Source organism: Phallusia mammillata, chromosome 1, assembly GCF_965637545.1.
Source record: "Phallusia mammillata chromosome 1, kaPhaMamm4.hap1.1, whole genome shotgun sequence".
Lineage (NCBI taxonomy): Eukaryota > Metazoa > Chordata > Ascidiacea > Phlebobranchia > Ascidiidae > Phallusia > Phallusia mammillata.
In genome coordinates this window covers 33,367,831-33,394,734 of record NC_137252.1, presented here as the reverse complement: position 1 = coordinate 33,394,734, position 26,904 = coordinate 33,367,831, and the positions used below count along the sequence as shown (strand labels likewise).

The following is a 26,904-nucleotide window of genomic DNA, read 5'->3' as shown; positions in this document are numbered from 1 at the left end:
CGTTAATGCTTGGTGCTGGGCCGAGAATGCTTGGTGCATTGTGAAGGCACAAACATTCTTAATTCCATGCTAGTTTGGAACTATCCTCTAGGTCACCAGCGGCGTGTTAAGCTGTACAGACCCCAGAACTATGAGATATTCCAACATATGACGCATGTAATAAAACAGTCGTTTTTGTTCGTGGCTACCCTTTCGAATCATAGTTTTGTTTTACATGGGCATAAATATGCACATATAATGCCCGGGTCAGTTTGTGCAACTGCTCGGCCGAGCACCAAGCATAAAAAACAGCGATGCTCGGTACCGAGTAATCAGGTTCTGGCTTGGCTCGGCCCATCTCTAGTGTAGGATTGAACATATTTCAAAAAGTAAACATATTTTATATGGTTGGAGTACAAGTACAGTTGCCCATCTGTTTAATGTTATAACAAAATTTTAACCTGTCTGAAAACCAATTTCTTTCCTACATGTTTCACAAAACAACATAAAAAAGAATGTAAAATGCGAAACAAAACAAAAAGCATGGGTGTAGAATTTAATATCAGTGTGATATTAAAATGTAAGCTGCACGTGCGGTAGGGTAAAAATGTGTCGCAGCTTACAAGCTAAAATAAATACGGTAGTGAAAAAATTATGTTTGTCTGCATAAATAAATATTTTTGATGTTCTTCTGTCTATTTTGTATGACAAGTACTTCTTATCTTCAGCTTATCATGGTCTTATACGATCATGCTCTTATGGAGTCGTTCTTGGAGAGGAGAGAAGCAAAAATGAGGAAAGAGGCAGCTCTTTAGCTCCTCCAAGTGGTGTGGAGGGTGATGACATCATAGATGATGTAATCAATGATACTCGGACAATCACATACAAGGATTATGTTTCATTGTGGAGCAGTCTCATGTCTGAGAATAGATGGAGTGAGGTAAAATTAGTTTTTTTAAAGTGTATGCTTCTCTGCTTTGAGTCTTATTTTGCATTTTTGTAATATAATGCATGTCAAAATATAATGCTAAAGTTGATGGCTTGTTAAACTTGTATTTAGGTTTTTGAATTGGTTCATTAAGGGGTTTTAATAAATGCATAGAGAAAACTGCATCAACAATTTTAAGGACTATTTTTCTAAACTTTCAGTATTTAGCACCATTGCTCTAAATTCAAAGCGGATTTTTTTGTTGCAGACCACAGATTTTGTTGACAGATTAAATCTCGCTGTCAACAGGAAGGAACTTTGTCAAACTTTTACTTCCATATTTATAAAATCTGTTCTTAAGATTGTGACCAAGCTCAACCTGTCTGCAAGTAATACCAAGGTCTGTCATAATTTTGCTAAAAATCATCATAAAATCCCTTTGGGGGAATTTGATTTATGATTTATTTTTCTTTGGAAACAAAACTTCCAAATTACATTTAATTTATACACAATTTCTAGCCTCAGAAATTGAGCTATAATATTGATTTTTTTTTGGTTTAAAAGTTTTATGAAATTAAAATTACCAGAAAAACGAAAATCTATCTTGCAACCAAACAGACTGTTTGTTTTATTTTCAGGACCAAGATGAAGACAGCATTGCAAACCCAGGCCTTTTGGAAAACTTACAAGCTGAAAATGCAGATGATTTTAAAATTTTCATCAACATTGTCGATTTATGTTGGGATCTTCTTCCAAACGTGATGTTACTGGGATCACCAGCTGCCAAGGCTTTTTCTTTGCACTTTCAGATCACACTCCAGCAGTTAGTTGCTTTGTCAACCAGGTGAGTAATGCTTGTTTGTGTGTTTTTATGAATACTAATGAAAGGAAACAGGTGAAAAAGTAGGGTTAAGTTTTCGGTTAAATTCGCAAAAATTCTCAAAGCGTTAAACTCGAAAAAGTTTAAATTTTAAAATATGTACAACCCCTCAGGGCATTGTGTGATTATGTTGATTGAACTATGTTGCATGTCTCCAGATAGGTGCACATTGTTCTTGTATGATTTTTTTATATTATTTTTTTACTGACTATTATATTATTTACCCACTTACAGTCACCAATTCCTTTTAAAGTTTTTTAAGCATTTTAAAATCTTTTTCACTAATGAAGGTTTCCATTGGTCAGTGGTTTTTACAAGTTGTTGGCAACTATTGTGAAAATTTCCTGCAAACTCAACTACTTCTGTGTCACTAAATCTGCTGAATCATTCCTGGAAAGTCAGGGTGACTCGCAAGAAAGTATGGTTGTTACTGAAAGCGATAAAATGATGAATCTTTTTGCCAGAGATCGACAACAGACTTTGGTGCTGCTGCAAAAATTTGCTGTAGAAGTAAGTTATTAGGAGTTTGCATGCCATATATACAGTGTAACAACAATGAGCCATTTCATGACAACTAAACTAGAGACACACTGTTTTGACCTGTGATGTCCCATCAGTGAAGTTGGTAACAAGGCATACACCGTATTGGCTAGTATAGCCAGGCTATGGCACTCCAGTTTTGTTGGATTTTACAGGTTGAAAAGAACAGCCACAACTGCATATAAACCAATGTATTGTTATATTTGTTTTGTATCAAAGTTTCAGTTTTATGCCATCTTTTATGTTTCAGGTTGTGTCGAGACAAAAACAACACAAAGACGACCTGCTTGCTTCCAGTTTGTTTTTTCTTCTTAGTCTTCCAGCCAATGCAGCTGCTGGAATTATTTCTCACTTAACTCCAGCTGTACAGGTTAGTTTAGCTTGCAAAAATCTGTCAATAAAATGGTGTAAATATTGTAAATAGTTGTTTTGTTTAAAGAGGAAATTTTTAAGTTTCACAACATTTTGCAAATGTAACTTTTTTATTATGTAAACATTCACAATTTGTTCCTTGCATTGTTCCCCAGATCCGAGTTGCCAGGTTAAAATGGCGAAATTCTCGCGTATTAATTAATAGGGCCAAACCGCAATTAAGACGCTTTAAGTCAATACACAACATAACAGAATGATTGAGTTTGTTTGTTCGCCTTGCGTTTCATTTTTTTGTACGCACCTGCCACCCATGGCGCTATAGAGCTACAAGCAGTTAGCCTTATTCGCTTTTGCCGAGTGTGACGAACATGAATGGCAGAGACGTGAAAAAGTTTTAATATTGATCCACTTTTTTCTCAGAGAGCTGCAGTACTTGGACTCAGCTACTTTCCTCTTGCCAATGCGCTCATTAGTGCCCTCGAGCGGTGGAAAGAGGATTACATAAAAAATCCAACTGAGCTTAAACAAGTTATCATTTCACTGCAACCGTTTCTTGCATCAGAACAAAGTACAGAATATGGTGTTTTCAACCAACATGCTGCATAAATCATTTTAAACTTTGAACTTTTTTTGTATTTAAAGCTAAAGATTATGTGGTTCAAGAAAAAGTAAAAGTCAACAAAAAGTCAAAGTCCTCAATCAAAAAACAAAAGAATATCAAAGAGGCTGAAGAAAGCACAAGAAAAAAGGTAACGCTTTTTTTTATTGATAAATAATAAAAAAGAGCGAAAAACGGTAACAAATTACATCACACTTCAGTACATAACAGGCGACACCACTTTTTGCGGTAAGCAAGAAAGTTTCCACGTTTTTTTGATACATGACATTCTGATACACGTACTGAGTTAAGGAAGCATACAAATCTAAATACCGTCGGTTTATTTTCACTATATTTGCATTGGTAAATGACATATCTGGCACATAACAACATACAGTTCACCAATTTATCGCCGGATCCACCATTGTGGACACCAAAGAGTAAGTTCACGGGAGGTAACGTCAGTGGGACTCTGGTTCTAGCACTAATCCATGCACAAACGTTTTCCCAATACAGTCTAGTTACATGACAAGAATAAAAAACATGGTAAACGTTAAGAAAAAAAGTAACGCTATGTGTTCTTAAAACACTATTACGTCTGGCACCTCCTAGCGGAAGAAATCTGACAATAATTGAACACAAAACTGCCAGAGAGCGAGGTTTTTGTCATTACTGCTAATATAACAACACAGAAAAATGAACGCAGCGATTATTAAATGATTTGATATCAAGTGCATTTACATGTACAATCTCTCTGGTAGTTTTGTATACGGTCACCTTTTATGTCCGTGCCCAGTGTCCCTGTTAACGTAATGTCACACGAAACATTAACCGATTTAAAAATAGGCTATTGCTGCCAGGCATAATGTATAACAAAGTATTGCTCGTTCAGCAGTTTTATTATAAATAATCGACGTTTCGACGTCCTATACAAGACGCCTTCATCAGGATAATGACATAACTTGCAGGACAAAATTCCGATTTATTGACCCATAGGACTGTTGCAAAGAACTTGGCCTTATTAACCGACTTTTAGTTTGTAATCTGATTCAGCTGCCGCTTTTGTGCATGCAGATGCGATCCCGTGTTGTCAGATACCTGGGTAGTTTAGGTGGAAGTGTGCTCTCGTTCTTAAAGAAACCGGATGAGGGCAACGACGTCGCTGTAGCGGATTGGGACAAGGACATCGTCATCAAGTACGCTGTCCCGTTTCGTGACTTAAAACCTGAAATTCGACTGGGTATGTTTTTCAATTTTAGTTTTGTTGTATTATGTTTGTCGTACAAGCGCAAAAAGTTGAATATCTGCTCTCTATAGATCTATACCTCCCCCGGGTGATGGAAATCGCGTCTCAGTCGAGCGACCGACAAGCCAAGATAGCGGCGTGCGAGTTGATGCATTCTATTGTGCTGTACACGATAGGAACAAACGCTCAGACATTGAATATGAAGTCTGTCTCGGGTCTGATGCCTTCACTGTACAAGAAGTTGTTCCCAGTTCTGCTGAGACTTGCCTGTGATGTTGATCAGGTAAACTATGTTTTACCCTCAACCCATTTCAATTTTTGATTTGAGAGCATTTTTGTAACCTTCTTTCGCCAGCCATATCTAGTAGGGATGGGCCACCACTGCAAATGTTGTGTTTGGTCCGGCACCGAGCATCTCACGGTAATGCCCGGTGCTCGGCCAAGCACGCTCGTTGCATTGTGACGTCACAAACATTCCTTAATCCACGCTAGTTTTGTCTTTACGTCACCAGGGGTGTATTACGCTGTACTAGAAGTATGCGTTTTTCCACCTGATAACGCATTAAAAACACAGTTTTTTTTTCTTGGATACCCTTTAGAACAGTAGTTGCGTATGTTAGCAGGCCTTGAATATGCAAATTTAACGCTCGGGTCAGTTTGTGCAACTGCTCGGCCGAGCACCGAGCATCAAAAACAACGATGCTCGGTACCGAGTACTCGGGTTCTAACTCGGCTCAGTCACCCCAACCATCTAGTCACCTTAAAAAATGCAAATAGCTCCCTTATGGTATAATGTGTAAAAAAAGGAAATGAAAACTTCGTTTCAGCTGAAGATGCATGGAACTTTAATATAGTGGTTTAAACAACCTTCGGAGAACTTGACGTGTATGAGAATTAAGAGTTAAAGTTTTGGAAAAAATGTTAATTGCATTCCTGCCCTTCATTGGAAAATCCTGGTCATTTTTAGTCTTTTGTTTCAATTTAAAACTAAACAGGACCACATTTCAATTACAAATGATTCTATAGATTGGCATCATATTTAAGCAAATTGCTGCAACAGCTAAAGCTCTAATTTTGTTTTCGAAGGTCTGCAAGCAAATGTTCGAGCCTCTCATGAAACAAATCATTCATTGGTTCACGAATAATCAGCAATTTGAGAGTCCGTCAACGGCCACATTACTCAATGCACTTATGGTAAGTTTTTGGCGCGGTTATCCTACTTTAATGAAGTGTTTGAGTTACAATATCAACATAGATTTAACCTCGATTGTTAAAAATATTTTCTTTTACCAGGATAGCCTGGTCGATTTTGATAACGCAGCATTGCGGGAGCTTTCAGCCCAACTTCTTTGCGAGTTCTTGGCTTGGTCAGTCAAGCAGAACACGGTCAATACGTCATCATCTCCAACCAACGCCAAATCCATCTTGAAACGTATCTACAGTTTGGCTCGGCACCCGTCATCGGCAAAGAGGCTCGGAGCTACGGTGGCTTTCAATCATCTGTACAGGGTGTTCAGGTGCGTTATAGCGATGGACCAAAACTCCAATCAATCTGTGTAACTCAGGAGTGCGCGACCTGCAGCCGAGCATATGTAGGCTAAAAGATACATTAGGTTAAGTAAACATAAACAAACGACTTATGGATATCTCATTGTTTACACAAAGCGTAACAATATAGATAGAAACGTCATAAGTAGCCGAGAGTTATAGAAAAGGCGTTTTAATTGAAATCAATGAACAAAGTTAGTCATTAATCTTAAATTTTAAGTGAATAGAATACTAGAATAAGTTGTATTTTACTGTTTGGATTTCTTAACTGTTATTTTAAAACAAAAACATTTATGCACTGGCGGTGGTTGGTAAAATACGAACCTGTCATGCGGCCGTCAATAGTAAAAAGGTTGCGCATCCCTGACGTAACCGCTTAAAACTACCGGTAGCTTTCTTTCAGTGGTTGTTTTTTTCGGTCAGTTTTCGTCCTGTTTTCTAACAAGAGTGGTTGGTTTTAAACTGGAATGTCCAAATTTGGTATAGAACGTTCTGTGCAGAGTGTAGAAATACGTTGTGTTAGTGAAGTATATTTCTATGAATTTGCCAAGGTTTTCAACTGGTTTGCAGTTAGCTGGATTCATCTCAACTACGTTGGGCGTTATTGAACCCCGAGTAGAATAAATGTCTTGAACTTGGGAGCGACGTGTTTTCCATGTATTAGACCAGTGGTTCCCAACCTTTCTACGCCACTAGACCGGTAAAAACTTACAAAATTTCCACGGACCGGCAACAAACGATCGTAGTGAACCAAACGGCAATCAACTCAAACAACAAAACGTCAATCTATTTAGATACAAAGTCAATGTTAGTGGGATGTTTGCTGTTGTTTAGCTGTCTGTATGAATCTCATCTTAAAAGTGAAGAATAACTTTGTTTATTAAAGAAATGTTAAAAAGCTAGACGCAGTTTATGACAAAACAATCATAAACGCCACAAAAGCTTTAATTATTAAACAATTTTGCGGATATCAACAGTGGAAAGCTACCCCAGTTTTACAGCCGACAACTTTGCAATAGGCCTACTTTGAAAAGTATACATAAAGAAAATAATTTGCGGACCGGCAAAATTTACGCGGACCGGCACCGGTCCGCGGCCTAGCGGTTGGGAACCACTGTATTAGACCATATGTTTCTTATGAACTGTGGAAGCTTAAACCACACCTACCCTATCTGCAACTGTTCTGTGTATTCATTGGAGTGACTTGACACTAATTTAGTTTGTCTTAATCTGACTATTTCTTCTTAAATGGGGTTGGAACCCACAACCTTGTGTACACACAGTAACAATACACAAATTCTATTTTCCGTTGTATATACAGTTCTGAATCGAGTTATAGGAATAGAAAAGTATATTTCATTGCACGGCATTGTTGCGTCACACTCATTACAACACAAAGCAGATTTACAACAAACAAAGTTCACCACTGTGACGTCATAATGATATCATTATTTTTTTAGTTTTTCTTTTGCAATCCGCAAACTATCCTGGCTTGAGTCCATGAGTCGCTTTCGCTCTTCCTCGGTCAAATCCTTAGTTTTTTTGCAAGCTTCAATTGCTTCTGTGTAATATTTCACGGCCTCCTCATCACGTGATGTTTTCTGGCAAACGAACCCAAGGTTGTTTAACAAGCCACCGTAGACAACATATTTGGCTGCATCATCTCCAAGCTTGCGTTTTAACAAAGTTATTCCTTTCCTGATAGTTTCTTCCCACAGTTGATAGGAGCCGATCAAATATAGACTGTATCCAATGTTACACGAACACTCTGCCTCACACACACATCGAATTTTGTCGTCGACTTGTGGTAGAGTTTGAATCTGGTGACGCATGTCAGCGATTAAAGGAATCACGTGATCTTTCACAATGGGTTTGTTTGTGACGTCACTGTCCACCATTGATTTGTTTGTTTCATTCAATTGCCACGCACAATCCTTTAAACCTTTCGCTGCTTTATCGGGACTTTGTTGCTTTGCATAAAAATCTGATGCAATATGGTAGAACAGGATCGACTCGGTAAATTTTTTCGCATTTCGAAGTTTTACAGCAAAAGTTTTTAATTCATTTGCTGTGGTTTTGACTTGACCCGCAATTAACCTTGAAAGTTGCTGTTTTATTAAATTTGCTTTGTTGTATTTTCCCCGTTTGACAGAATCCGAGTATTTCTGAACCAACCGAGATTTTTCGTTACTCCCACCTGCAAAAAGAAAGAAAAACACAAAAATATACAAAACAGGCAGAAACGAGGAAAACTTACTTTTGGGTTGAAATATATCATCGAGGTTTGTGTTAGTGACGTCACCTAAAATAATCAAGCATGTTTTACTTACCAATATCTCCCAGAATACGAAAATATGTCGCACACTCAACCCAAATCCAAAAAACGACTTTTTATTATTCCACCGGTTATATCTGCTACATAGGCGCCGAGTTTTACAAAAATGCAAGGTGGCGGACGTAATTATGACGGCACTTTTATGACGTCACCAATGCGTGCAACCAAACGAGCTCCAACTCAAAACCCAATCTACTTTTAATAGAATGTAACGTTCGTCAAATTCTTAAAAAAATGAAGTTTTTAAAATAATAATCAGTTGGCACACTTTGCTTTAACGTTATTAACCCATTATTGGTTTAGCAACGTTTAGAAAATGTTTCGTCAAGTTGTTGCTCTTGTATCACCTAAATTAACCATTTATTACAGTACAATCGCGTTGCACACAATAATGGCCAAACATTTACTGTCAACAATTGTATGTTTGACGTCATAAACAAGGCACTAACCCAAACTGTTTGCAGTTTCGGTATACGTTTTGTTGGTATATTTCGCCACCACGCTTGTTTAAAAGCAAAATTCATCCCAAATTTCCTCAGATTTTACGATATTTTGTACGATACCGCTACAAACTAACCAAATTTCCACGGTGGCCACCACCGTGCTTTACAAACCAAAGGTAGCGGCGCCACCCCGCCACCGCCTACTCGGCGCCTATGATCTGCTAGTCACTTAAAGTGTTTTCTGCTGTTGGGTGTTTATTTTAAATTACGCCCGATATTTTAACTTATTTTTACAAGGCTGTTGTGCCGCAACATAGGGTGTTTTAATAGAAGTTAAAATTACTGTCCCAAAATTTGATAGCTGGCATGGTTAAATGGAAGGATTTCGTTCTTGCTATCGGTTTAAATATGTAACAAGGTTTATCAACCCGGAAATGAGATATGAATATCATAAATACGCAATACTGAAATACCTTTTTGCTGTGGTGATGTGACGTCATGTGCTGCACCCATCTGTTGAGGTCGTGAAGTTTGACCTGCTGGTGTGTCACGTGATGTGCTGGGAAGGTCAATGTTGACTGCTGGTCTGCTCGATTCTGTCAATCAAAAAACATCGGTTGTAAATACACATGAGTGACGAAAATGACGTCATCGCCATGCAAATAACGACAGAACGTTAAAGTTAACTAATATTTGTAAAGTTTTGTGTCTCGTTATTCAACCAACATTCGCTGTACCTTGTGTTGTCAGAAATGTTTGGTCACGTGGTGAAAACTGGCGAATCGGAACGAGTTGAGTCTCAGCTGGTCTTTTAACTGTCAAATCCATTTGCCTCACAGAATTTGTCACTTGTTCCAGAATCGCTACTGGGTTTTGTGCGTCAACTAAACTCTGAAATTTGTCTCTAACTTCAGTTATATGTGGACGTTTTGTTGGATTGTGCTCCCAGCATTCTTTCATTTCTTCTTCCATCACTTTGACAGTTCCTTTGTCGTTGTTTTCGAGACTTGCTTTCAAATCATTAATCGCATCACAATCAGGTCTCTCTCCGTGAATGATGGCATTCGTCAAGGTATTTATTTCGGTTGGTGGATAAGGCTCTTCACAAGTAAGAGACATATGGATTACCAAGCCATACCCATACACGTCGTGCTCTTTTTTCGGTCTCATAGTTACTTTTTTAAGTTTCTCTGGAGCGGTGTATAAAGCTGTGAATTGAATCTTTTCTCCAGTGGCTGGAAGTCGAACAGTTGTTGATCCAGTTGTAGCAGCAAGCTTCGCTCCGCCGAAGTCTGTCAATTTTGCGTGTAGATCTCTCGTAAGCAAAATGTTTTCTGGTTTTATGTCGTTATGAACCAATTTGTGACCAGGCAAATTGTGAATAAAAGCTATTCCGTCCGCTGTTTCGGCCAACTGACGAAGACGGAGTGGAATTCCTTTGGTGATTCGGTTGTTGAGAAGAAAATCTCTAAGGTTACCACCCTCATAATACTGCATGACAATTCCCATGCCACACGACAGCGTCAACCAGCCATATGTCCTCACTACGTGTTCAGTTTGAGCGGTTTGCAGCTTGCCTAGTTCTTCCATGACGCTGTAAATATAGTGGCGGGTTCATATATCCTGACTGTGGCTTTGTTTTGTGCAAAGGTTTTTTTGAAGCTTTAAGGCAATAGTTGGAATAAAGTGTCAACAGGTAAACCTTGAACCTAGCATTAATTAATTTGGTTCTGAACCTTTTATGGATCCTGCCCCCCCTTTAGTAACTTTCGGGTCCTGTGCTTCCCTGATCCTAATAACATGCAAATGAAAACTTATAAATTCCAGGCCCATCAGTAGGTATTAATTTCTAAAAAAAAACGGCGACCAGTATAAAAGACAAACAGTAGGCCATGTGTACACGCACAGCGCTTACGTTAAACGGTACGCTGGACAGTATAAACAAATTCAGCTTCAAGTCGAATTGGCTAGATACGTAACTAGAGCTACTAACACCGTTGCTAACGCCAACCGCACATTTAGCTAATTTTCGATGGGTGGCGTAGGAGCTGAACTATATTTAAGTTATTTAGCGGCTAGATACGGGTAGGGCTGGGAAGCAAGTTTTTGAAAATTTTTTAATTTTTGGCTTAGTTTCATCAATTGTTTTATGGTAATACCTAACCCTAATCCTAAAAGCCCTAACTGTCCGCATTTTTTAAAGTATACACAGTCTTAAATAGAAATTTGTGCTCTGCGCCACCTACCGAAAATTAGCTGAATTTGCGGCTGATGTAAGGTGTTAGTAGATTTTTCCTACACGTAAGGGGGCTAGGGCTGGGACCCAGGAAAATCTTGATCCCGGGATTTTTCTGAATTTCGATGCCGGGGTTATTTTTTACTAAACTTCCGGTATTGGAACCTAGCTTATAACACCTAATGATGGTGCGTGTTTGTTTAAATGAAAAAAATCTACAGCAGTGTAACATACCTCGGCATAGTTTAAATCAAGGGTCGACAACCGTTTTTGAAAATAAAATTTTATCGCGGGCCGGCATTTTTTTGTTTGTCATCCCTGGCATACATTGGCAAAATGTTTTAAAGCATTTAACCTAAAATTTTCGGTTGCCCTGCGGTTTCCGACCACTGGTTTAAATAAAACATAACGCTGAAATTATGTCGTGCTGATTTATTTGCGCATGAATAGTATTGCGACGACGTAAGTGTATAGACAAGCTAGAGTTGGAAGTCGGACCGGGCTTTTCGGGTCGGCTTCGGGGCTTCGGGCTTTCTTTTACAAAACGGGCTTGATTCGGGCCTGACTTTCGGAATTTTTTTTTGAATAAATTAAACTAGCCGAGTATCCAGTTGCTGGACCTGACCTAATGTCAAACAGGCCTTGTCTTAAGAATAATTGTTTATTGTGTTTGTTGTCTTTGTCTGTTCCGAGGCTTTAATGCAGTGCTCTTCAACCTTTTTAGTGGCACGGAACCCTTAAAGTATACTGTCAAATTTTGCGGAACCCCACAAAGAAAATTCTTAATACGCATGTAATACAATAGGCTCCAGAAAATGTGTGCATTTTTAACCAGTGGTGTGGCCAAAGGAGTCGAAGTGTACACATGTTAGTTATCAAATTCGCAAAAAAATGAATTTTTTTAAAAATTTTCAGGAAATAATTATTAAAAAGACACTTTGTTTTTTATTAGCTCTCTGAGCAAAGCGATAGAACAAGAAATTGTAAGACTTTGAGTAAATATTAAACTAATTTGTCACAAAAACAACTTGTCACAAAATATTTGGCACACCCAAACTGTTCTGTTGTCTACTCTACGACATTGTTTTTAGTCAACACACCCCAAGCACATAAAAATGATTCACTGAAACATTTTGCCATGTTACATGGTCGTTTCTGTATTTGTCTCACACTTCGGCCACAGAGTAGCATAGGTTGGTTTATTACGTCACAATTGATCAATGGGTTAACTAGATTTGCTATTAACTAGACAAGGTTGACTAGATTGTACAGGCGAGCGTTGTTCGCCACAGTGATATTATGAATCATTTTTGAATTGGTACAAGAAGCTCGGGAAACCCCTGCGGAAGCCCTGAGAAAGTTGTACGAAACCCCGGTTGATGAGCCCTGCTTTAATGTATAGGCGGGCTCCAAATTCAAGCCAGATTACAACTCTGAGACAATCTATGATGACAAAAACGGCATAGCTCTTTCTCAAGTGGCGCGGTATTTTAACATATTGCATTGAACCGCTCGTTCGCTTCCACGCGAAAATAAAATTGTTTGTATCATTTTAGGACATGCGAATAACGCACAGTCGGCGACCAAGTCGGTAAACTTATAAAATCAGCTTAAAAAAAGTACTTAGCATCCAAAACCCGGAAAGTCGTAGGATTGGAAAAAAACCGGGGAATATCGATTCCGGGATTTTCTATTTTTGTCCTGAAATCCCAACCCTAAACGGTCTCCATGTGGACACCAAGATCGAGTGCGAAATAGCCGATTAAATCAAGAATACGAATACACACCCACTTGTAATAAATCCAAATTCGATAGATATTTGCAACTAACCCTTTATTTTGTGCATTACAACAAAATTGGTTACGTCACATTACAAAAAAAGTGGTTGCGCCAGCGCCACAATGATAAATGGCAGAATTTCTTTTGGTGGATTTTTCAACCTGTGGCCCTGTTCGCAAAACGCTGGTTTGGAGCAAGGTCGCGCCGTTTTACATTCCGCATTGTTTCGTCACATAAGCGGCCGCTCGCTTTGTGTTCATTCAAGCGTGAATTGCAGAGGTGACGTCAATAGAAACTTTTTAGTTCATTTTGTTTTCAAACGTTTTTCTCACGAGCTTTGTGCATTCAGCCGTGAAAAGTTTTGCCGTTTCACTATTTGTTTGTGCTTAGCTCTAATTAAACCTAAACACAGTTGGCTGCATAAAGTTAGTTGCATATTCACTTTAAACTTGTAATAGTGCGGGTTTAAATAGTTCAAACACGAAGATTAGTATCTAGTACTGGCAAACCCAAGGTGAAACCACTGTTAACAATATTTATTGCATCGCTTTGATTACTTATGGCTTGGTGCACTTCTTCGTTGAATACATGTAAAGGTACGCCAAAGATATTGGTACGCCAAAAGCAAGACTAAGCAATATAACGGTGGACCAATTTGATGCACAGCAATAGTGTTGCAACACAACTTACCACTGTTTAAACCGTTCCTTGGTTTGTTTCCCGCCATGGCATTCCATGACTTTAACAGCAAGTTTGTTGAGTGATTTATGTTTTCCGACGAGAACAACTCCGAAACTTCCAGAACCCACAATACTTGACTTTGTGTTTGGGTCACACAGAATATCATCAGCATCAAATTCACGCAACTAAATGCAAATACTTGTGTTAACTAATGCAAAATTTTACAAACTATTACTTACATTAGATTGACTGGCCATCTTCAAATTTTGTCACTTGAAGTAAAGATTTTGATAAGCGTTTGCGAACTGAGACTGTCAACCACTCCTTTATCCAGCAAAGTTTCAACTTAGTTCCTCTCTCAGCTGATCATGTGCTTTGACGTGAACGAGCTTTATCCCTAGATTCGCATGACTGCGTGCGGTGGCAGCGCCGTTTCATGCGAAGCCATACAAAAACATCTCTTGCCAATTTAATTACGTTCACAGTAGTCATGGTGGCGAAAATGGCGTTACAGTGCATTAAATTTCGCCGTGAAGTTCAAAGCACGAAAAAAATGTGTTAGGAGAGGGTTTTGATTGCTGTTTCTGCAAAACAAACCTTTCACGACCGCCAAAGAAGTTTAAACTCGTAACAGTCTTGGTGTGGCGTAAAATCTGAGGGGTTTTTTTACCAGTTCAACATCACTTAAAACAACGGCATACTCAAATCCACTATTGTTTTCACAATAGTCAACGTTTAGAATTTATCATTAACTGGGTGTAGCGTCGCATCTATGGGGGTAGAGCCTTGGAATTTGCCAGTGCGAGCAACAGATTTTTTATTTGATCAAGTTGAATTACCCTCGTGCAGATGTAACAGTTATGGCACAATATTAGGTATACAGGTGGTTAATCACGCACCAACTTACTGGCTAATTAACCAGTGCACAACACAAGTATGCTGGTCAAATTTCACTTTGCTATAAAACAGGATGTCAATCACTGTTACTGTAATAAGTAAAACATAAGAACACACAAAATGCTCACCAACAATTCAAATTTTGGATACAGGTCAACAGTTTACACAAATTAGCAGTGAAAGTTCTATTAATGCAAAGATAAACACATCAGTTAGTTATTTGTTACATGACCAGTGATCACTTTCATGCGGTCTGCACATAGAGCAGACAATAATGAATGCAAACCATGCGTCTAGGTAATTGTACCACAATATTGTTGCGTCAATAGAAATGCCAGCACGATATTCCCGGCACCCGTACATAACAGCTGGGTGCAACAATCTTTACATCAATAAAATTAAATGTATGGGGAAGAAAAAGGAGTATGGCGACAATATCTTTATCGTTATATCAGCACACTGGCTCGTTTGAGACCAGTTTAAATCAAACATTCTTTTGTCGACAATTCTCGGTGCATGCAAACTTCTTGGGTTATTAGCTTGTTTTGCCATAACAAGGTTCTCTCACTCACAGGAATAGTTGTTAATTACACCAGCGTTTTGTTTCGTATCGTCTAAAGCAGGGCAGCACAACCTGCGGCCGCAGAGACGCGTTTGTGCGGCCGTGAACTTGTTTATTAAAGTATATGTACTCGCGGCCGTGACGTAAATAAAAACTCTTTTGCTAAATATTTTGACTTTCAAACTGCTCTATCAGTAGCCATATACGTCAGACTTTTTGTACGCGAATTGTGCCAAAACAATGCTAAAAACAGGAACCACAAGCGTCACAATGACGTCATAAACAGTTGAGATTGTTATTCACACTGTGCAGTTTAATCTGTGCCTCAAGTTAGAACTAAGTCTGGGCTTTTTGGTCGTCATTTAAAGGTATCCATATGATATAAACTAGTGATGTACCGAATCGGCTAAATTTCGGTTCGGCCGAAACCGAATATTAAGTTTTGCCGCATAAATTCGGCCGAATCAACAGAATCATTAATAACTTCAAGCAAAGCTTGTATACGTTTTCCATAAAGACAGAAGTTTATCTACAAGGCAATAGTTGTGTTTGGTCCTTACTTTAGTTCTGTGCAATTTAACATTCCTCAAACATGGCTGCCAACCTGCAAATGATTTACTGTTTTTTTTTTGTTTACAGTGGAGAAAACCATAATGTTTTTAAAATTTTAATAAAAGACGATTAGTTGTTAGTTGTTGTTTAGTTTTTCTAAGCAAAAAGACACATGTAACGCTTTAAATTTCTGTTCGTAAATGAATCGGTTTTCGGTCTGCTTGCTCCGAATAAAAAGAGAAAACTCATCAAGAGACGCATGACGTTGGCAAACTCACATAAAACCTGGTTCCGACATTTTGCTTTCCGGTAATAACGTTTGCCGTAATTTTGTGCTGACAGGTGTACCAGACTGGTTGTGTCTGATGGCTTTGTTGTTCCTTCTCTCCTTCCAACCTAACAAATTAGCTACAATATTATGTGGGCAGTGTCTGGCCCAACTGTTTACTCATGAATTTTAGTCCAAAAATTGCTGTGGCTTAAGCCAGTCTTTATTATTAATATAATGATCCTTCTATGCTGGTAATTCATATTCATTTTCATCTTACAATCAACGGTGTTATGTGCCCGCACTTTCAAAATTTTCCTCTTTTGCAGAGAACAGGAAACATTGGTTGATGATTACACGCTGGAGATTCTTGTCACTTTTATTGATTGCTTGGCTCTCTCACATGACGATGATTCATCACTTGGAACCGAATCTTCATGTGTACAGGTAAATTGCAACCGATCAGTTGTTGCTATTTTTTTGTTCTAAGAACCCATCGCGAAACTAACTTCTATCACTGGTAATCATAAATACACTACCAGGATCTTTCCTGAAGCGTCCATGCAGACCAACGACCATTAATACACTCATACGCAAATTATACTACACCAGGCCTATTGAAGACTTCATAATGTTTTAAGCCGGTCTTCCGAGCATTTACGCAGATGGCAAGGAATAAAAAGCTAACCTGCGGTATAGAATTCAAACCAACTTCACGACCCTTTCGGGGACTTGCGCTTTACCATCTAAACTACTAAGACCCTGTCCTTTTTAGTAGTATAATTATTCAACTGACACAATATTTATTTTTAGAGTCTGAAACACATTGAACGGATTGTGAAAGCCAAGTTCAAAACCCTCAACAAACCTTCGAACAATCGTCGAATCCCGAAAGGTTTTAATCCGACTCAACCTGTTACTCTTGTCCATGTTGTGGAGTGGCTGTTTGATCATTGTGGGAGACCTCAGACTGGTGAGATTAGCGGGTTAAAAAGTAGAACAATGTAGTTTAAATTGGAAGCTGCATAAATGTCAGAGAGATTTTGTATTTAGTGAAAACATTTTATTCCAGGCGTTTCATAAGTAATTGTTGTCAAATAGAATCGGAGAACCTTTAAGTCATTGTATTGCCATAACCTTGTTTGCAAATGTTGACAATGTTTAGTCAAAATGTCTAAATATTGTAATAACTAAGTTTATGCTACGTGTGTGGAACTTTTATCAGTAGTTAAGTTTTTGAAATCCGTGTGTTCTAACCTAGAAACTTTGAGCATTTTTTCTGTCCGTTTTTTTAATAAGTAAATTTTGTTTTCAGAATGCAGACACCAGTGCATGCGACTCTTCTACGATTTTGTGAAGCTGATTCCTGACGATAAACTCCGCTCTGCCACCTTGTGGATCGCTAAGAAGAAGGAGAAAGACGGAACACAATATTTTGTAAAGAAGTAAGTTGAAATAAGTCTTGAAGTATATCGATCTGGGTTTTCTAAATCAGTACCTGAGGACTGATCCAAGTCTTTTTTTTCAAGTCGGAATTAATTTCTTTCGCATTAAAATAAATGTTTAATTCGGGATTTCAATTTTTAAGTTATTTAATCAACTGCCAAGGCGAGAACATTTATTATGATTTCTATTTATTTGAACGTTATAGAAGTAAAAAAGCTAATAGTAAATTTTAGTAATGTTTTTAGGTTCGAAAGCGGCAATGGTGGTAATGGGATCCAGACTTACACGTTTCTCTCGTCAGTGTGCAGCAAGTTTTCGGTGAAATCCGCTTGTAACTGGTTTGATCTGGTTCTTGCTGCACTGGAGGCTTATTCGTGGCTGTTTCAAGAAAAACTACTCACACCGGTTGAAGTCCTTTGTGGTATTTGATCTTAGGGTTCACTTTAAAAATTACGTCACATTCATATGACGTCATAACGGATAATAACTTTATATTTCTATTGGTCCAATCAGTCAGAACACTTGTGTTTTTTGCTCTTTTCTTTGCATTCTTAGAACTGTGTTTTAGTCTGGTTTGCAACTAACTATTTTTTTTTTCTGTTTTATTTATTTTTTCTATTTTTCTATTTGCAGAAAATCGATCCGCGAGTTTCCTTTTCCGAAGTCTTCGTTATTTTATCTGTGACGTAGCGCAGATGGGAATTGAAGACTTGGCTTCAAAATTTGCCAAATCAAAATCTCAAGGTATCAATCCAACTGAATTTTATTAGTTTAAATAACGTGAATATTTACAGCCAACTTTAACACAACGATCCTATGTCTCATCTAGACTAAAGTATAGGATTGATAACTCGGTGTATCGCATAGGAAAAGTTTTCAGTCCAGATCTATATTAAACAGTACACCTTACAATACTGACTACCTGTCTATGATAGCTGTGGTACACATACATGAGATCGAATTTAAGATGATATATTTTATGTCTTGTATATCTTTAAGGTACGATAATTTAATCCATATCTCTGTGTATAAAAATAAAGAGTTAAGGCACAATATTTTAGCGTATAATTAGCAATAGGGATTGGTAGCAAAGAAAAAGTTTTTGAGCTCAGATCACATTTAAGTATAACACACTAAAACACACTATAAAAGATGGACTACATTTGCTTTGGCATAGGTAAGTCTATTAAGCTATTCGCAACAAACTTTGTGGCCAAACTGTCACATTTATTCGTTTGTATATTTAACTAAACATGAATTTAATAAACCCAGGTCTATAAAAATGTTAATAAACGGACAATTTAACTCTAAAATTATTATTATTTTTTAATTATTTTTGATCTTCAGTGTTTGTATTCACACCACAAGACACGCAGACTTATAACCAAAACAAGTGCTCACTTATAAGCAGAACTTTGCAATTCATCGCAATGTTGCTGCAGCGATTCCCAGACACAGTTATGAAGGTAAAACCATGTTCACCTTGTATTTTCATGTGAACGACTTTTAAATCTATTTTTTACCCTACTTTCACAAGTTTTGAACAGTTTTTAAAACTTATACAAACGTTCTTTACTGCTTGGATTCTATTTTTATCTTAAATTACTGACACGTTATTTGTGTTGCTGTTTAACATTTTCATAACTATCGTGTTTTTTTGTTTGTTAGGTTTTACGTGAATAAAGTAGATTTCCACAAAATGCTTTTAAAAATGAAATGATGACATCCTAAACTGGTCAAGTGGAAAATCTTCTTTTATCATTTAAATTAGATTTGTAATAGTTTAACAACTTTACCTGTGATGTCTTTTAACTGTAATAAAAGTTTAAAACTGCGTGTTTTCAACTTCATTTTCCGATTTCTGTATTCTCAGGTTATTCCAGACGACTTCTGGACGCGCGAAACTCTCTTATCACTGATTTGCACAACAACAGTTTGTCCATCAACACTTGGCTTCGATACTTTGAACGATGAAAACGTGGTGGAAAATTTACGAATGCTTTCCACCAAAATCGTGTCCTTGCTCCTTAAACATCTTCCTATGGATAAGAAGCTTTTGTTTGTGAAACTTATGGCAGAAAAGTTGACAGAATTCGGGTAAACATCTGGATTTGTAGACCCATTTGTTATCTTATTGTGTATAATGCTTGGGTGATACTGGTTACTTGTTAAGTTTGAACATTAAATTTTGTTTTCTTTAGCCGGACATTTCTTTTAAAGTTTGATTGAATTACGATTTTACTTTTCTTTGAGTAACGACTTATTTTACTTTGAGTAACGTTTTAACAATCTTAACAGCATCTATATCTATTTTATTTTATTGTTTTACTAGTAGGCTTTTCTATTTTTTCGCACTGTAATTCTGAAAATCTTAGCATTTGAAAGTGAAAGTGCAAATCACCAAAAAAAATTTGACAAAATCTCAGCTTATACGCAAACGTCTGTTGGTTAAATCGTTGAACTCAACTGAACACTGCTATGTTTAAAAACAATAATCTGCACTGCAATGCCAAATAACCTACGAATCCCTGTAGAAAATTAAAAGTTGTCTATTTCAGAAACCTGATAGATTTGCTGCCTATACCGTTCAACGAGGAAGGACCAGAAAAAAGTCTTCCAATTCAGGACTTGATTCGTGGTTACGCAATCCTGTTTGAATGCAAAATGCTCGATGAAATCATCACAAACGAAAGTCAGGTACAAAAAATACTAGGGATGGGCCAAAACTATTAATGCTCTGTTTGATTGATCAAGGCCGGGCATCTCACTTTAATGCTCGACCGAGCACGTTCGGTACAATATGTCGTCATAAACATTCCAAGTTTCACGGTAGTTTTGTAGTTTTCCAAGGTCCCTTACGTCACCAGCGGTGTACTAAGCTGTACAGGCCCCAGAAGTTTGCATTTTTCGAGCGCATTTAAGAATCAGTCTTTGTTGTCTTGAATACCCTTTCGAACACTAGTTTTGCATGCAGGGTACGAATGTGTTCATTTAATGTTTGGGTCAATTTGTGGAACTGCTCGGCCGAGCATCAAAAACAGCGATGCTCGTGACGGAGTACTCAGGTTCTGGCTCGGTTCGGCCCATCCCCCAAAAATACTATTTTTACATTCATTCTGTATAGTTTTCACTTTCGGTTGTGATTTTTTCTAATTTTTTTTCACAAGGTTTGAATCAAGGATGTTTCGCAAGTTTTTTTTGTCTTTGTTAATTATTCAGGCGCGCTGCACCTTTCGGCCAAGTTCATATCTGTCAGTCATAATTTTTTAATTTTTTTAACAACAACAACAACAACAGCGCAATATAATCACATGTGTGCGTAGTTTCAGTGCGTAATGAGTTTTTTTTTGTTTTCAGGAGAATTTCGATGTGGCAATGATACGTAACAGGATTTTTGAATCAGTTTTTGGGTCAGTTGTATCAAAAGGGGACGATTTGCAACTGAACCCTGTAACACTGGCACCAAAAGATGTTGAAATCGGGAACGTGTTGCTCCAACTAGCCTTAAAACTCGGTAAATGCGTCATAAAATACGGCGTTGTGTTACGTCATATAAAATTGTTGTACGTCATCAAATTGTACTACGTCGCAAAATATGACGTCGTAATACGTCATCAATAAATGTTATCCAGAAGACTAGAAATAGACAGGATAAAAAATTAAAAATTAGAATTTTATTTTAACACAGCTGGTATGATTTTTCCAGGTTTGGATTCTGAAACCTTGGTGTCGCGTCTTTATGACAACACGGGTTTGATTTCATACAGAGAAAATAAACTGAGAAACACGCATGGACAAATGTTTGCTGCTGTCTACTCTAAAAAGGTAGGCAATGTTTAATGAATATGCAAGTCGCCTATAACTAATGCGGACTTATCTTATATCTTTATCACGAGGTTAACTCCAGAGCCTGATACATAAACTGACGTTGAAAACCGGTCGTTTATAAATACTTGAGTCAAGATTGATAAAAATGTGGTAAACTAGCATCGCCTAAAAATGAGTACCTAAAAAAATAGTTTTTGACATTTTTGTTTAACTACTGTTCAATCACCCCTGTATATGCCTACTTTGCAACATTTTTTTGTCACATGCGCGAAATGATTAATTAACTATAAGTAATGTTTTATGTTTTCAACCAGATTTGCGAGGCAATTGTCTCCAACCCTTCATCATACATTCCAGCAATAATTGATACTTTATCGTCCAACCTTACAACATGCACAAATATTTTGATCTCAACTCTTGAATACCTAACCACAGACAGGTATATAAGGTTTACAACACGGGTTTATTCAAGTTTTTTTAACGCTTGTAGAACAATCTTTCAAGAACATCAAACGTCGTTTCGAATTTACCTTAAAAGTTTACAGAAAGTTTTGCTTTTTAACAAAAACGGTATTGTTTTTCATACATTTTTGTGTAGACCTGAAAAAAAAACAGTGGCTTAAAATGAAAAACGTGTACAAACTTAAAAACGTGTACAAAGCATTTTAATGCTAAGTTGGATGCATGAATACTGTTTCGACCTATAAGATCTGAACAGTGCAACTAGAGACAAGACATTGCCAATACAGCCTAATATGGCCAGACGGAGACACTGCAATTTGTTGGGAGTAAAAAAAATAATGCAACTCCTAATTTTTGACATTTCGATGAGTTTAACACATAGTTTTCTTGAAGTGAGGGCAACAATTTTACGAGGTTCACAGTGTAAAAGACTAAGAGTTTTTCAGCATGCTAATTTTTTCCATAATACAGAATCGCAAGAAAGAAATATTCTACTTCTGTTTGCGGCGAAATCCTTAACAGTTGGTCGAAGTTGAAGTGTTTCTGGCATGACGACAGCTCACTTAAAGATGAAAACAGCCAAAGCAATGCACTTGATATTCTGCGTAGAATCTTCGCGCTTGATGCTAAGGTTTGGTGACAGTTACGTTCGTAATTAAGAAAGTTCCGTTTGAATATTGTTCCACTTTTTAAAACTTATAGGAAAAAGTGTATAATGTGTGTACAATGTTTATCTTTTCTGTGTGATATATTTTTTCTTAACTTTTCATGCATTACACTATAATCGCTAATAAAATGTTTTGCAATGATTTCAAACTTTTTAATGCCCAATAAAAAAACTATAGTAGGCCTACCTGATATGAAATATCGTAGGCCTACCTGATACAAAGACCCTGTTTTCAAACATTTAGTTGTGTTTACAAGCGAATTACAACAACTGTTTAACTTTGTGGGTTTAAAAGATTTTTCACCTAATATTTATCTATTTAGGTTTGCACTGAACCAAAACATCCTGCATTTGAAGCTGTCTTTGAAATGTACAAATATATGCTGACATCAGCAAAACTCAATCTTTTCTTCAAACTGCAGGTGAGAAATAAAAGGCTTGTATCACAACGTTAAATTTTATTCGAATAAAGAACTAAAAATGCAAAAAATTAAAATATGTTTATTATTATCTGATCTTGCAAATTGAAAAATTTTACCGAGAATTCTGAGAAAATTAAATTTACCGAAATTTGCTTTTTACCAAATTCATCTTAACTGTTGTCTGAAACCAACTAATACACTAAATAATTTTTGAAAAATTGTTTTATTCAGTTTATTTTGTGTTATAATGAACTTCCAGCAGCATCATTGCCCTAACAAACTTTCTCAAAATGGTGTAAAAGAAAACAGAATATGGTAAAATTCAAGCGGAAGCGTAAAATTTAGAAATATAGCTTTTTTGTCTATCAACAGGCGTTGGATTTGCTTAGTTTCTTCACTTTGGCTTCTGACCACAACGACCAGCTAAAATCGTCGTTGGAAAATTTCGTGGCGAATCGTTTTCCTCTCAGCTCGCGTGAACTTTCACCCGGTTCCACGTCACACAATGAGTATTGTTCCGCCATAAAGAAGATACTTCTGTGCCTGGAGATGACTGGAAACCTCATGGTGAGGAAGAAATAAAACGGCGCAGTGCTGTGACATCTGTAGATTCATAATTCTTATGTTTTTTATGACATCATAATTTATTTTTATGACATCATAATATAATTTATAGTCATAGATTCTTATGACATCATAAATGGATTATGCATTTTTTTATTTTTCACCGTTTTGTCTCATCCGCAAAAGTTTTTTTTTATGTTTCTGTATGTCTTTTTAAACACGATTTAGACTTGTTCAAACATGTTAGTCTGGTATGTCTAATTTATTTACTTTATGCCATGAGTTATAAAACTGCTGATTTAGACAAAGAAGAACTAATTATATTATGTTGTGTACGTATAAAGATATTTATCTTTTTCTTTCCTACCTCTTTTGCTTATTGAAACGTATTGGTCTGGCCTGGCCTGGCCTGTCTAATCAATGTACTATATACCATCGGTCTTAGAACTATTGATTTAGACAAAGGATAACTAACAGTATAGGGTGATACTGTTTAGTTATAAATGTTAGGATTTTAGGATTATTAAGTTTAAATTAAAATACTTTTTATTTAGATTCTTCAAATTCTTATCAGCATTTTCTGTCGCGAAGAACATCATTGTTTGTTCGATGAAATGCAAAACACTTTTCACGTGTGCGTCAAAAGGTAAGAGTATCATCACAATACTCTCAGATTTGACTAAAACAAGGTTTAAATTCAAATCCACTGTGAAAACTTTCAAGAATAAATAAATGTGCAGGATTTGTCCCTTTGATAGACAACATCAGCATTAACTATCGTCTTTAGCATAAATGGCTATTTACACAAAAATTACAATTTGTTTAAATACTGCAATCGTATTGCATAGTCAAATATTATTCCAAAAAAACCCTACCGTGTTTCATTTAAACAAATTTTCATCTCGGTTGCATTCACAGCTTTTCAAACATTTGCATCGCATATACGACTTCATCACTTCCTCATTCAAATACAACTATAGCGGAAATTGATTCATAAAACTAATCTTCTCACATATTCACAGCATTCCGATCCACCAACAGAAGTCCGCTCTCGATCTTCCCTTTCACAACTTCATCACTTCCCGATCCCCAGTGACGCGTCGCCACGCGGTTTGTGACGTCATTGTTCCCATGGCGACCCGATGTGACGTAATATCGCTTGTCGAGTTCTTTGCCGTGCACCTGAACGAGGTCATGGATATACTGAAGGAAGACACGAAACGAGTAAGGACAATGGCATTTAAGTCGTTTCAACATAAAATACATCTGGGGTTGTGTACTTTTGACCCCAATCAACGCATTTGTCATACAACGACAAATAAATAAATGGGTTTATTTAACAAGTTAAAAGCCTAAATAGTTTTATTTTATACTCGATGGTTGGTGGAGTTCAAAGTGTTTTGTGAATATCTCTTGTAGTCGTATTGGTATAATAACAACGATTTTGCTTGAAACTTTAAATTCGCCAAGCCAGAGTATGCATTTAGCGGAACACTTTGGCGACCAACGCTAAGATTCAGTATACAATAAAATAATTAAATTGTACTTGCCTTTCAGTATCCCGAATCTCAGTGGATCCATCAGCTGGAAAGGAAAAGTCTCGCTTACCGAATACTGGAGCTCATGTTTTCACTTTTGCCCAAAGAACAGGTTAGAGAAAAAACTTCTATGGTTTTTTACCCTTGTTCAAATGGAATCAAATAACAAATATTTTTGAAGTTTAAACAAAAACAATTCCAAAACTATACACAGTCACAGTTAAGGTATATAAACGTGAGTTCTGGTGTGCAGTTGACAAGACACTATTGTTCCACTTGTGCTTAGGTTGACATTGAATTTTATTGTTTTTACACAGATTGAGCCTTCGTCAAGCATCGGACAAGCTTACGCCAGTTCGCAAAATAAAGAATCTCTCATGAAAGCTTTTATGATGAGAGCAAACAGGTTTGTGTGTAGATCAACTACTCAATTCGAGTCTATTTATCTACTATTTTTTCCGTCAGAAGATTTTCTACTTTTTTTCCCAATTTTAACAAACCGATTTCAAAAATTTGGTAACTTATTTTGTAAAAAATAATTAACATAAAGTTTTTGCAAGGATTGAATGTGAATTTGGACGGTTGAAGTGTGGAACAATCCAATGTTAATTTAAGCAACCGAATCTCCAAACACTTATAAATCTTATTTGTTTAAACAACAACATAATTTATAAACAACTTTTGCCAAAAAGTTTAAACAATAAAGCATGTCGCTTTTTACGTCTATTTGGGTCGTTATTTTCGCCATTAAACTTATGAACAGATCCGTATATAGTGTTCCAAAATATAGAAACAGTTATAAATTCTGAAATTTGCCTCATTGTAGAAAACATTTTTGCAGGGATCGAAATGAGAACTTGGAGGGTGAAAGTCAGTTGTTGGAGGAAAGAAGGAAATTTCATTGTTCAGTTTACAACGCTATGATAGCATCGGTGGTCTGCACTCAAACTGAACAAAAGTGGTAAATATTATTTCCCTTATTATGTTACCGTTCGGACGGTTGATTCCGAATTCACTTTCGTAGCAATCCTAGAGTAACAGAACCTGGACTAATCAAAAAGGCGTCTGATACATACAAAAAACTTTATGAAAAAAATGCTCCGATTTATTGGGATGTGTGATATAGCTGCGCAACGTTGGTCGTTTTTTAGTGAAATTGCTGGATAGATGGTAAACGCGCTGCAGTTATATTGTTACTCCAGGCGTTATGCTGTGGGGGCTCACATTAAAGGGTGGGGTTGGCTCATCTGGAAATCGAAAATGTTATTCATAGCAAAACATTATGAAATAACTTAATTTTAATGGGATGTGTGTGATTAGGTACAAAGCATTTTTGTTTGATGAGAATCCGTCCAAGAACCAGTTTTTCCTGAACAACGTCATACCGACCGAAAACAAATATAAGTTTGAGGTTGAAATGACAGAACCACTGGTGAAAAGGAAACGTTTTATCGCTATCAGGAAAACCATGAAAGAGGAAAATGTAAGTTTGAATTCAAACTGACTTATCATATGTTATGATTTCAATATGATTCAACTCTTAAATATTTAAAGCTTTCTTAATTTTTTAAAATTCTGCTACTAGTTAGTCGAATGGTTGGCGCAGGAGCCTCTTGTTCACAAGGTTGTGGGTTTAAATCTTGTCTCAGACACTCGTGTTTTCATGAGTAAGAGACTTGAGCAGCATTGCTTTAAACCAATGAAACTGATGAAATAAAATTAAAGTTACCAACTTCCTAAGTCAAAAAAATTGAATTTAATGTTGAACTAATTTTAAGTTACCAACTTCTTGAGTCAAACAATCAACGAAAGCACCTCTCATCCTGGCGTTACATGCCCACCGAGGATAAAAATAAAACAAACAACATGTTAAAACTTAGTGAACACTTTTGTGATGCAATAATAGAATACAATTTAACACACTTTTGTTTTTGTTTGTGTAGAACGAGAATGAAGGCATTATGTTCGCTCCTTATATGGCATCTATAGCTGGCAGCAGTTTGAGTGAAGAAGTGAGCGCTTTTGATGGAAACAGGGGAAGAACCGTTCAAATATCGTCCCTTCAATCTGACACGCGTAAGTTACAAGCTACACATAAAAGGAGCAATTTATCTGTAATCCAAAGATTGGTTT

At 36.9% G+C, this 26,904-nt stretch overlaps 2 protein-coding genes across 2 annotated transcripts in view; one reads left to right on the top strand and one right to left on the bottom strand.

Annotated features, from left to right (window-relative positions):
- The window catches only part of LOC145230571 (DNA-dependent protein kinase catalytic subunit-like), a 56,035-nt gene that overhangs the window by 3,926 nt on the left and 25,205 nt on the right, over positions 1-26,904 (top strand). Inside the window, exons 12-43 of the mRNA XM_080096020.1 lie at positions 708-919; positions 1,176-1,307; positions 1,546-1,751; positions 2,078-2,297; positions 2,578-2,697; positions 3,120-3,267; positions 3,342-3,448; positions 4,372-4,537; positions 4,615-4,826; positions 5,630-5,737; positions 5,837-6,060; positions 16,174-16,291; positions 16,658-16,817; positions 17,160-17,289; positions 17,536-17,711; positions 17,924-18,034; positions 18,638-18,756; positions 19,164-19,387; positions 19,849-19,987; positions 20,648-20,804; positions 20,997-21,115; positions 21,433-21,557; positions 22,052-22,211; positions 22,571-22,669; positions 23,042-23,236; positions 23,788-23,879; positions 24,256-24,457; positions 24,791-24,883; positions 25,089-25,177; positions 25,613-25,732; positions 26,092-26,254; positions 26,715-26,847. Coding sequence (XP_079952146.1) covers positions 708-919; positions 1,176-1,307; positions 1,546-1,751; positions 2,078-2,297; positions 2,578-2,697; positions 3,120-3,267; positions 3,342-3,448; positions 4,372-4,537; positions 4,615-4,826; positions 5,630-5,737; positions 5,837-6,060; positions 16,174-16,291; positions 16,658-16,817; positions 17,160-17,289; positions 17,536-17,711; positions 17,924-18,034; positions 18,638-18,756; positions 19,164-19,387; positions 19,849-19,987; positions 20,648-20,804; positions 20,997-21,115; positions 21,433-21,557; positions 22,052-22,211; positions 22,571-22,669; positions 23,042-23,236; positions 23,788-23,879; positions 24,256-24,457; positions 24,791-24,883; positions 25,089-25,177; positions 25,613-25,732; positions 26,092-26,254; positions 26,715-26,847 — 4,779 coding nt within the window. The remainder of the gene's footprint in view (positions 1-707; positions 920-1,175; positions 1,308-1,545; positions 1,752-2,077; positions 2,298-2,577; positions 2,698-3,119; positions 3,268-3,341; positions 3,449-4,371; positions 4,538-4,614; positions 4,827-5,629; positions 5,738-5,836; positions 6,061-16,173; positions 16,292-16,657; positions 16,818-17,159; positions 17,290-17,535; positions 17,712-17,923; positions 18,035-18,637; positions 18,757-19,163; positions 19,388-19,848; positions 19,988-20,647; positions 20,805-20,996; positions 21,116-21,432; positions 21,558-22,051; positions 22,212-22,570; positions 22,670-23,041; positions 23,237-23,787; positions 23,880-24,255; positions 24,458-24,790; positions 24,884-25,088; positions 25,178-25,612; positions 25,733-26,091; positions 26,255-26,714; positions 26,848-26,904) is intronic.
- Positions 7,540-13,960, bottom strand: LOC145237711 (uncharacterized). Its single transcript, XM_080100679.1, has 6 exons — positions 13,805-13,960; positions 13,575-13,750; positions 9,607-10,463; positions 9,343-9,465; positions 8,349-8,393; positions 7,540-8,288 (listed from the first exon to the last, which is right to left on the bottom strand). The coding sequence occupies exons 1-6, from the start codon at positions 13,820-13,822 to the stop codon at positions 7,540-7,542; spliced, it is 1,968 nt and encodes a 655-aa protein (XP_079956805.1). The 5' UTR covers positions 13,823-13,960.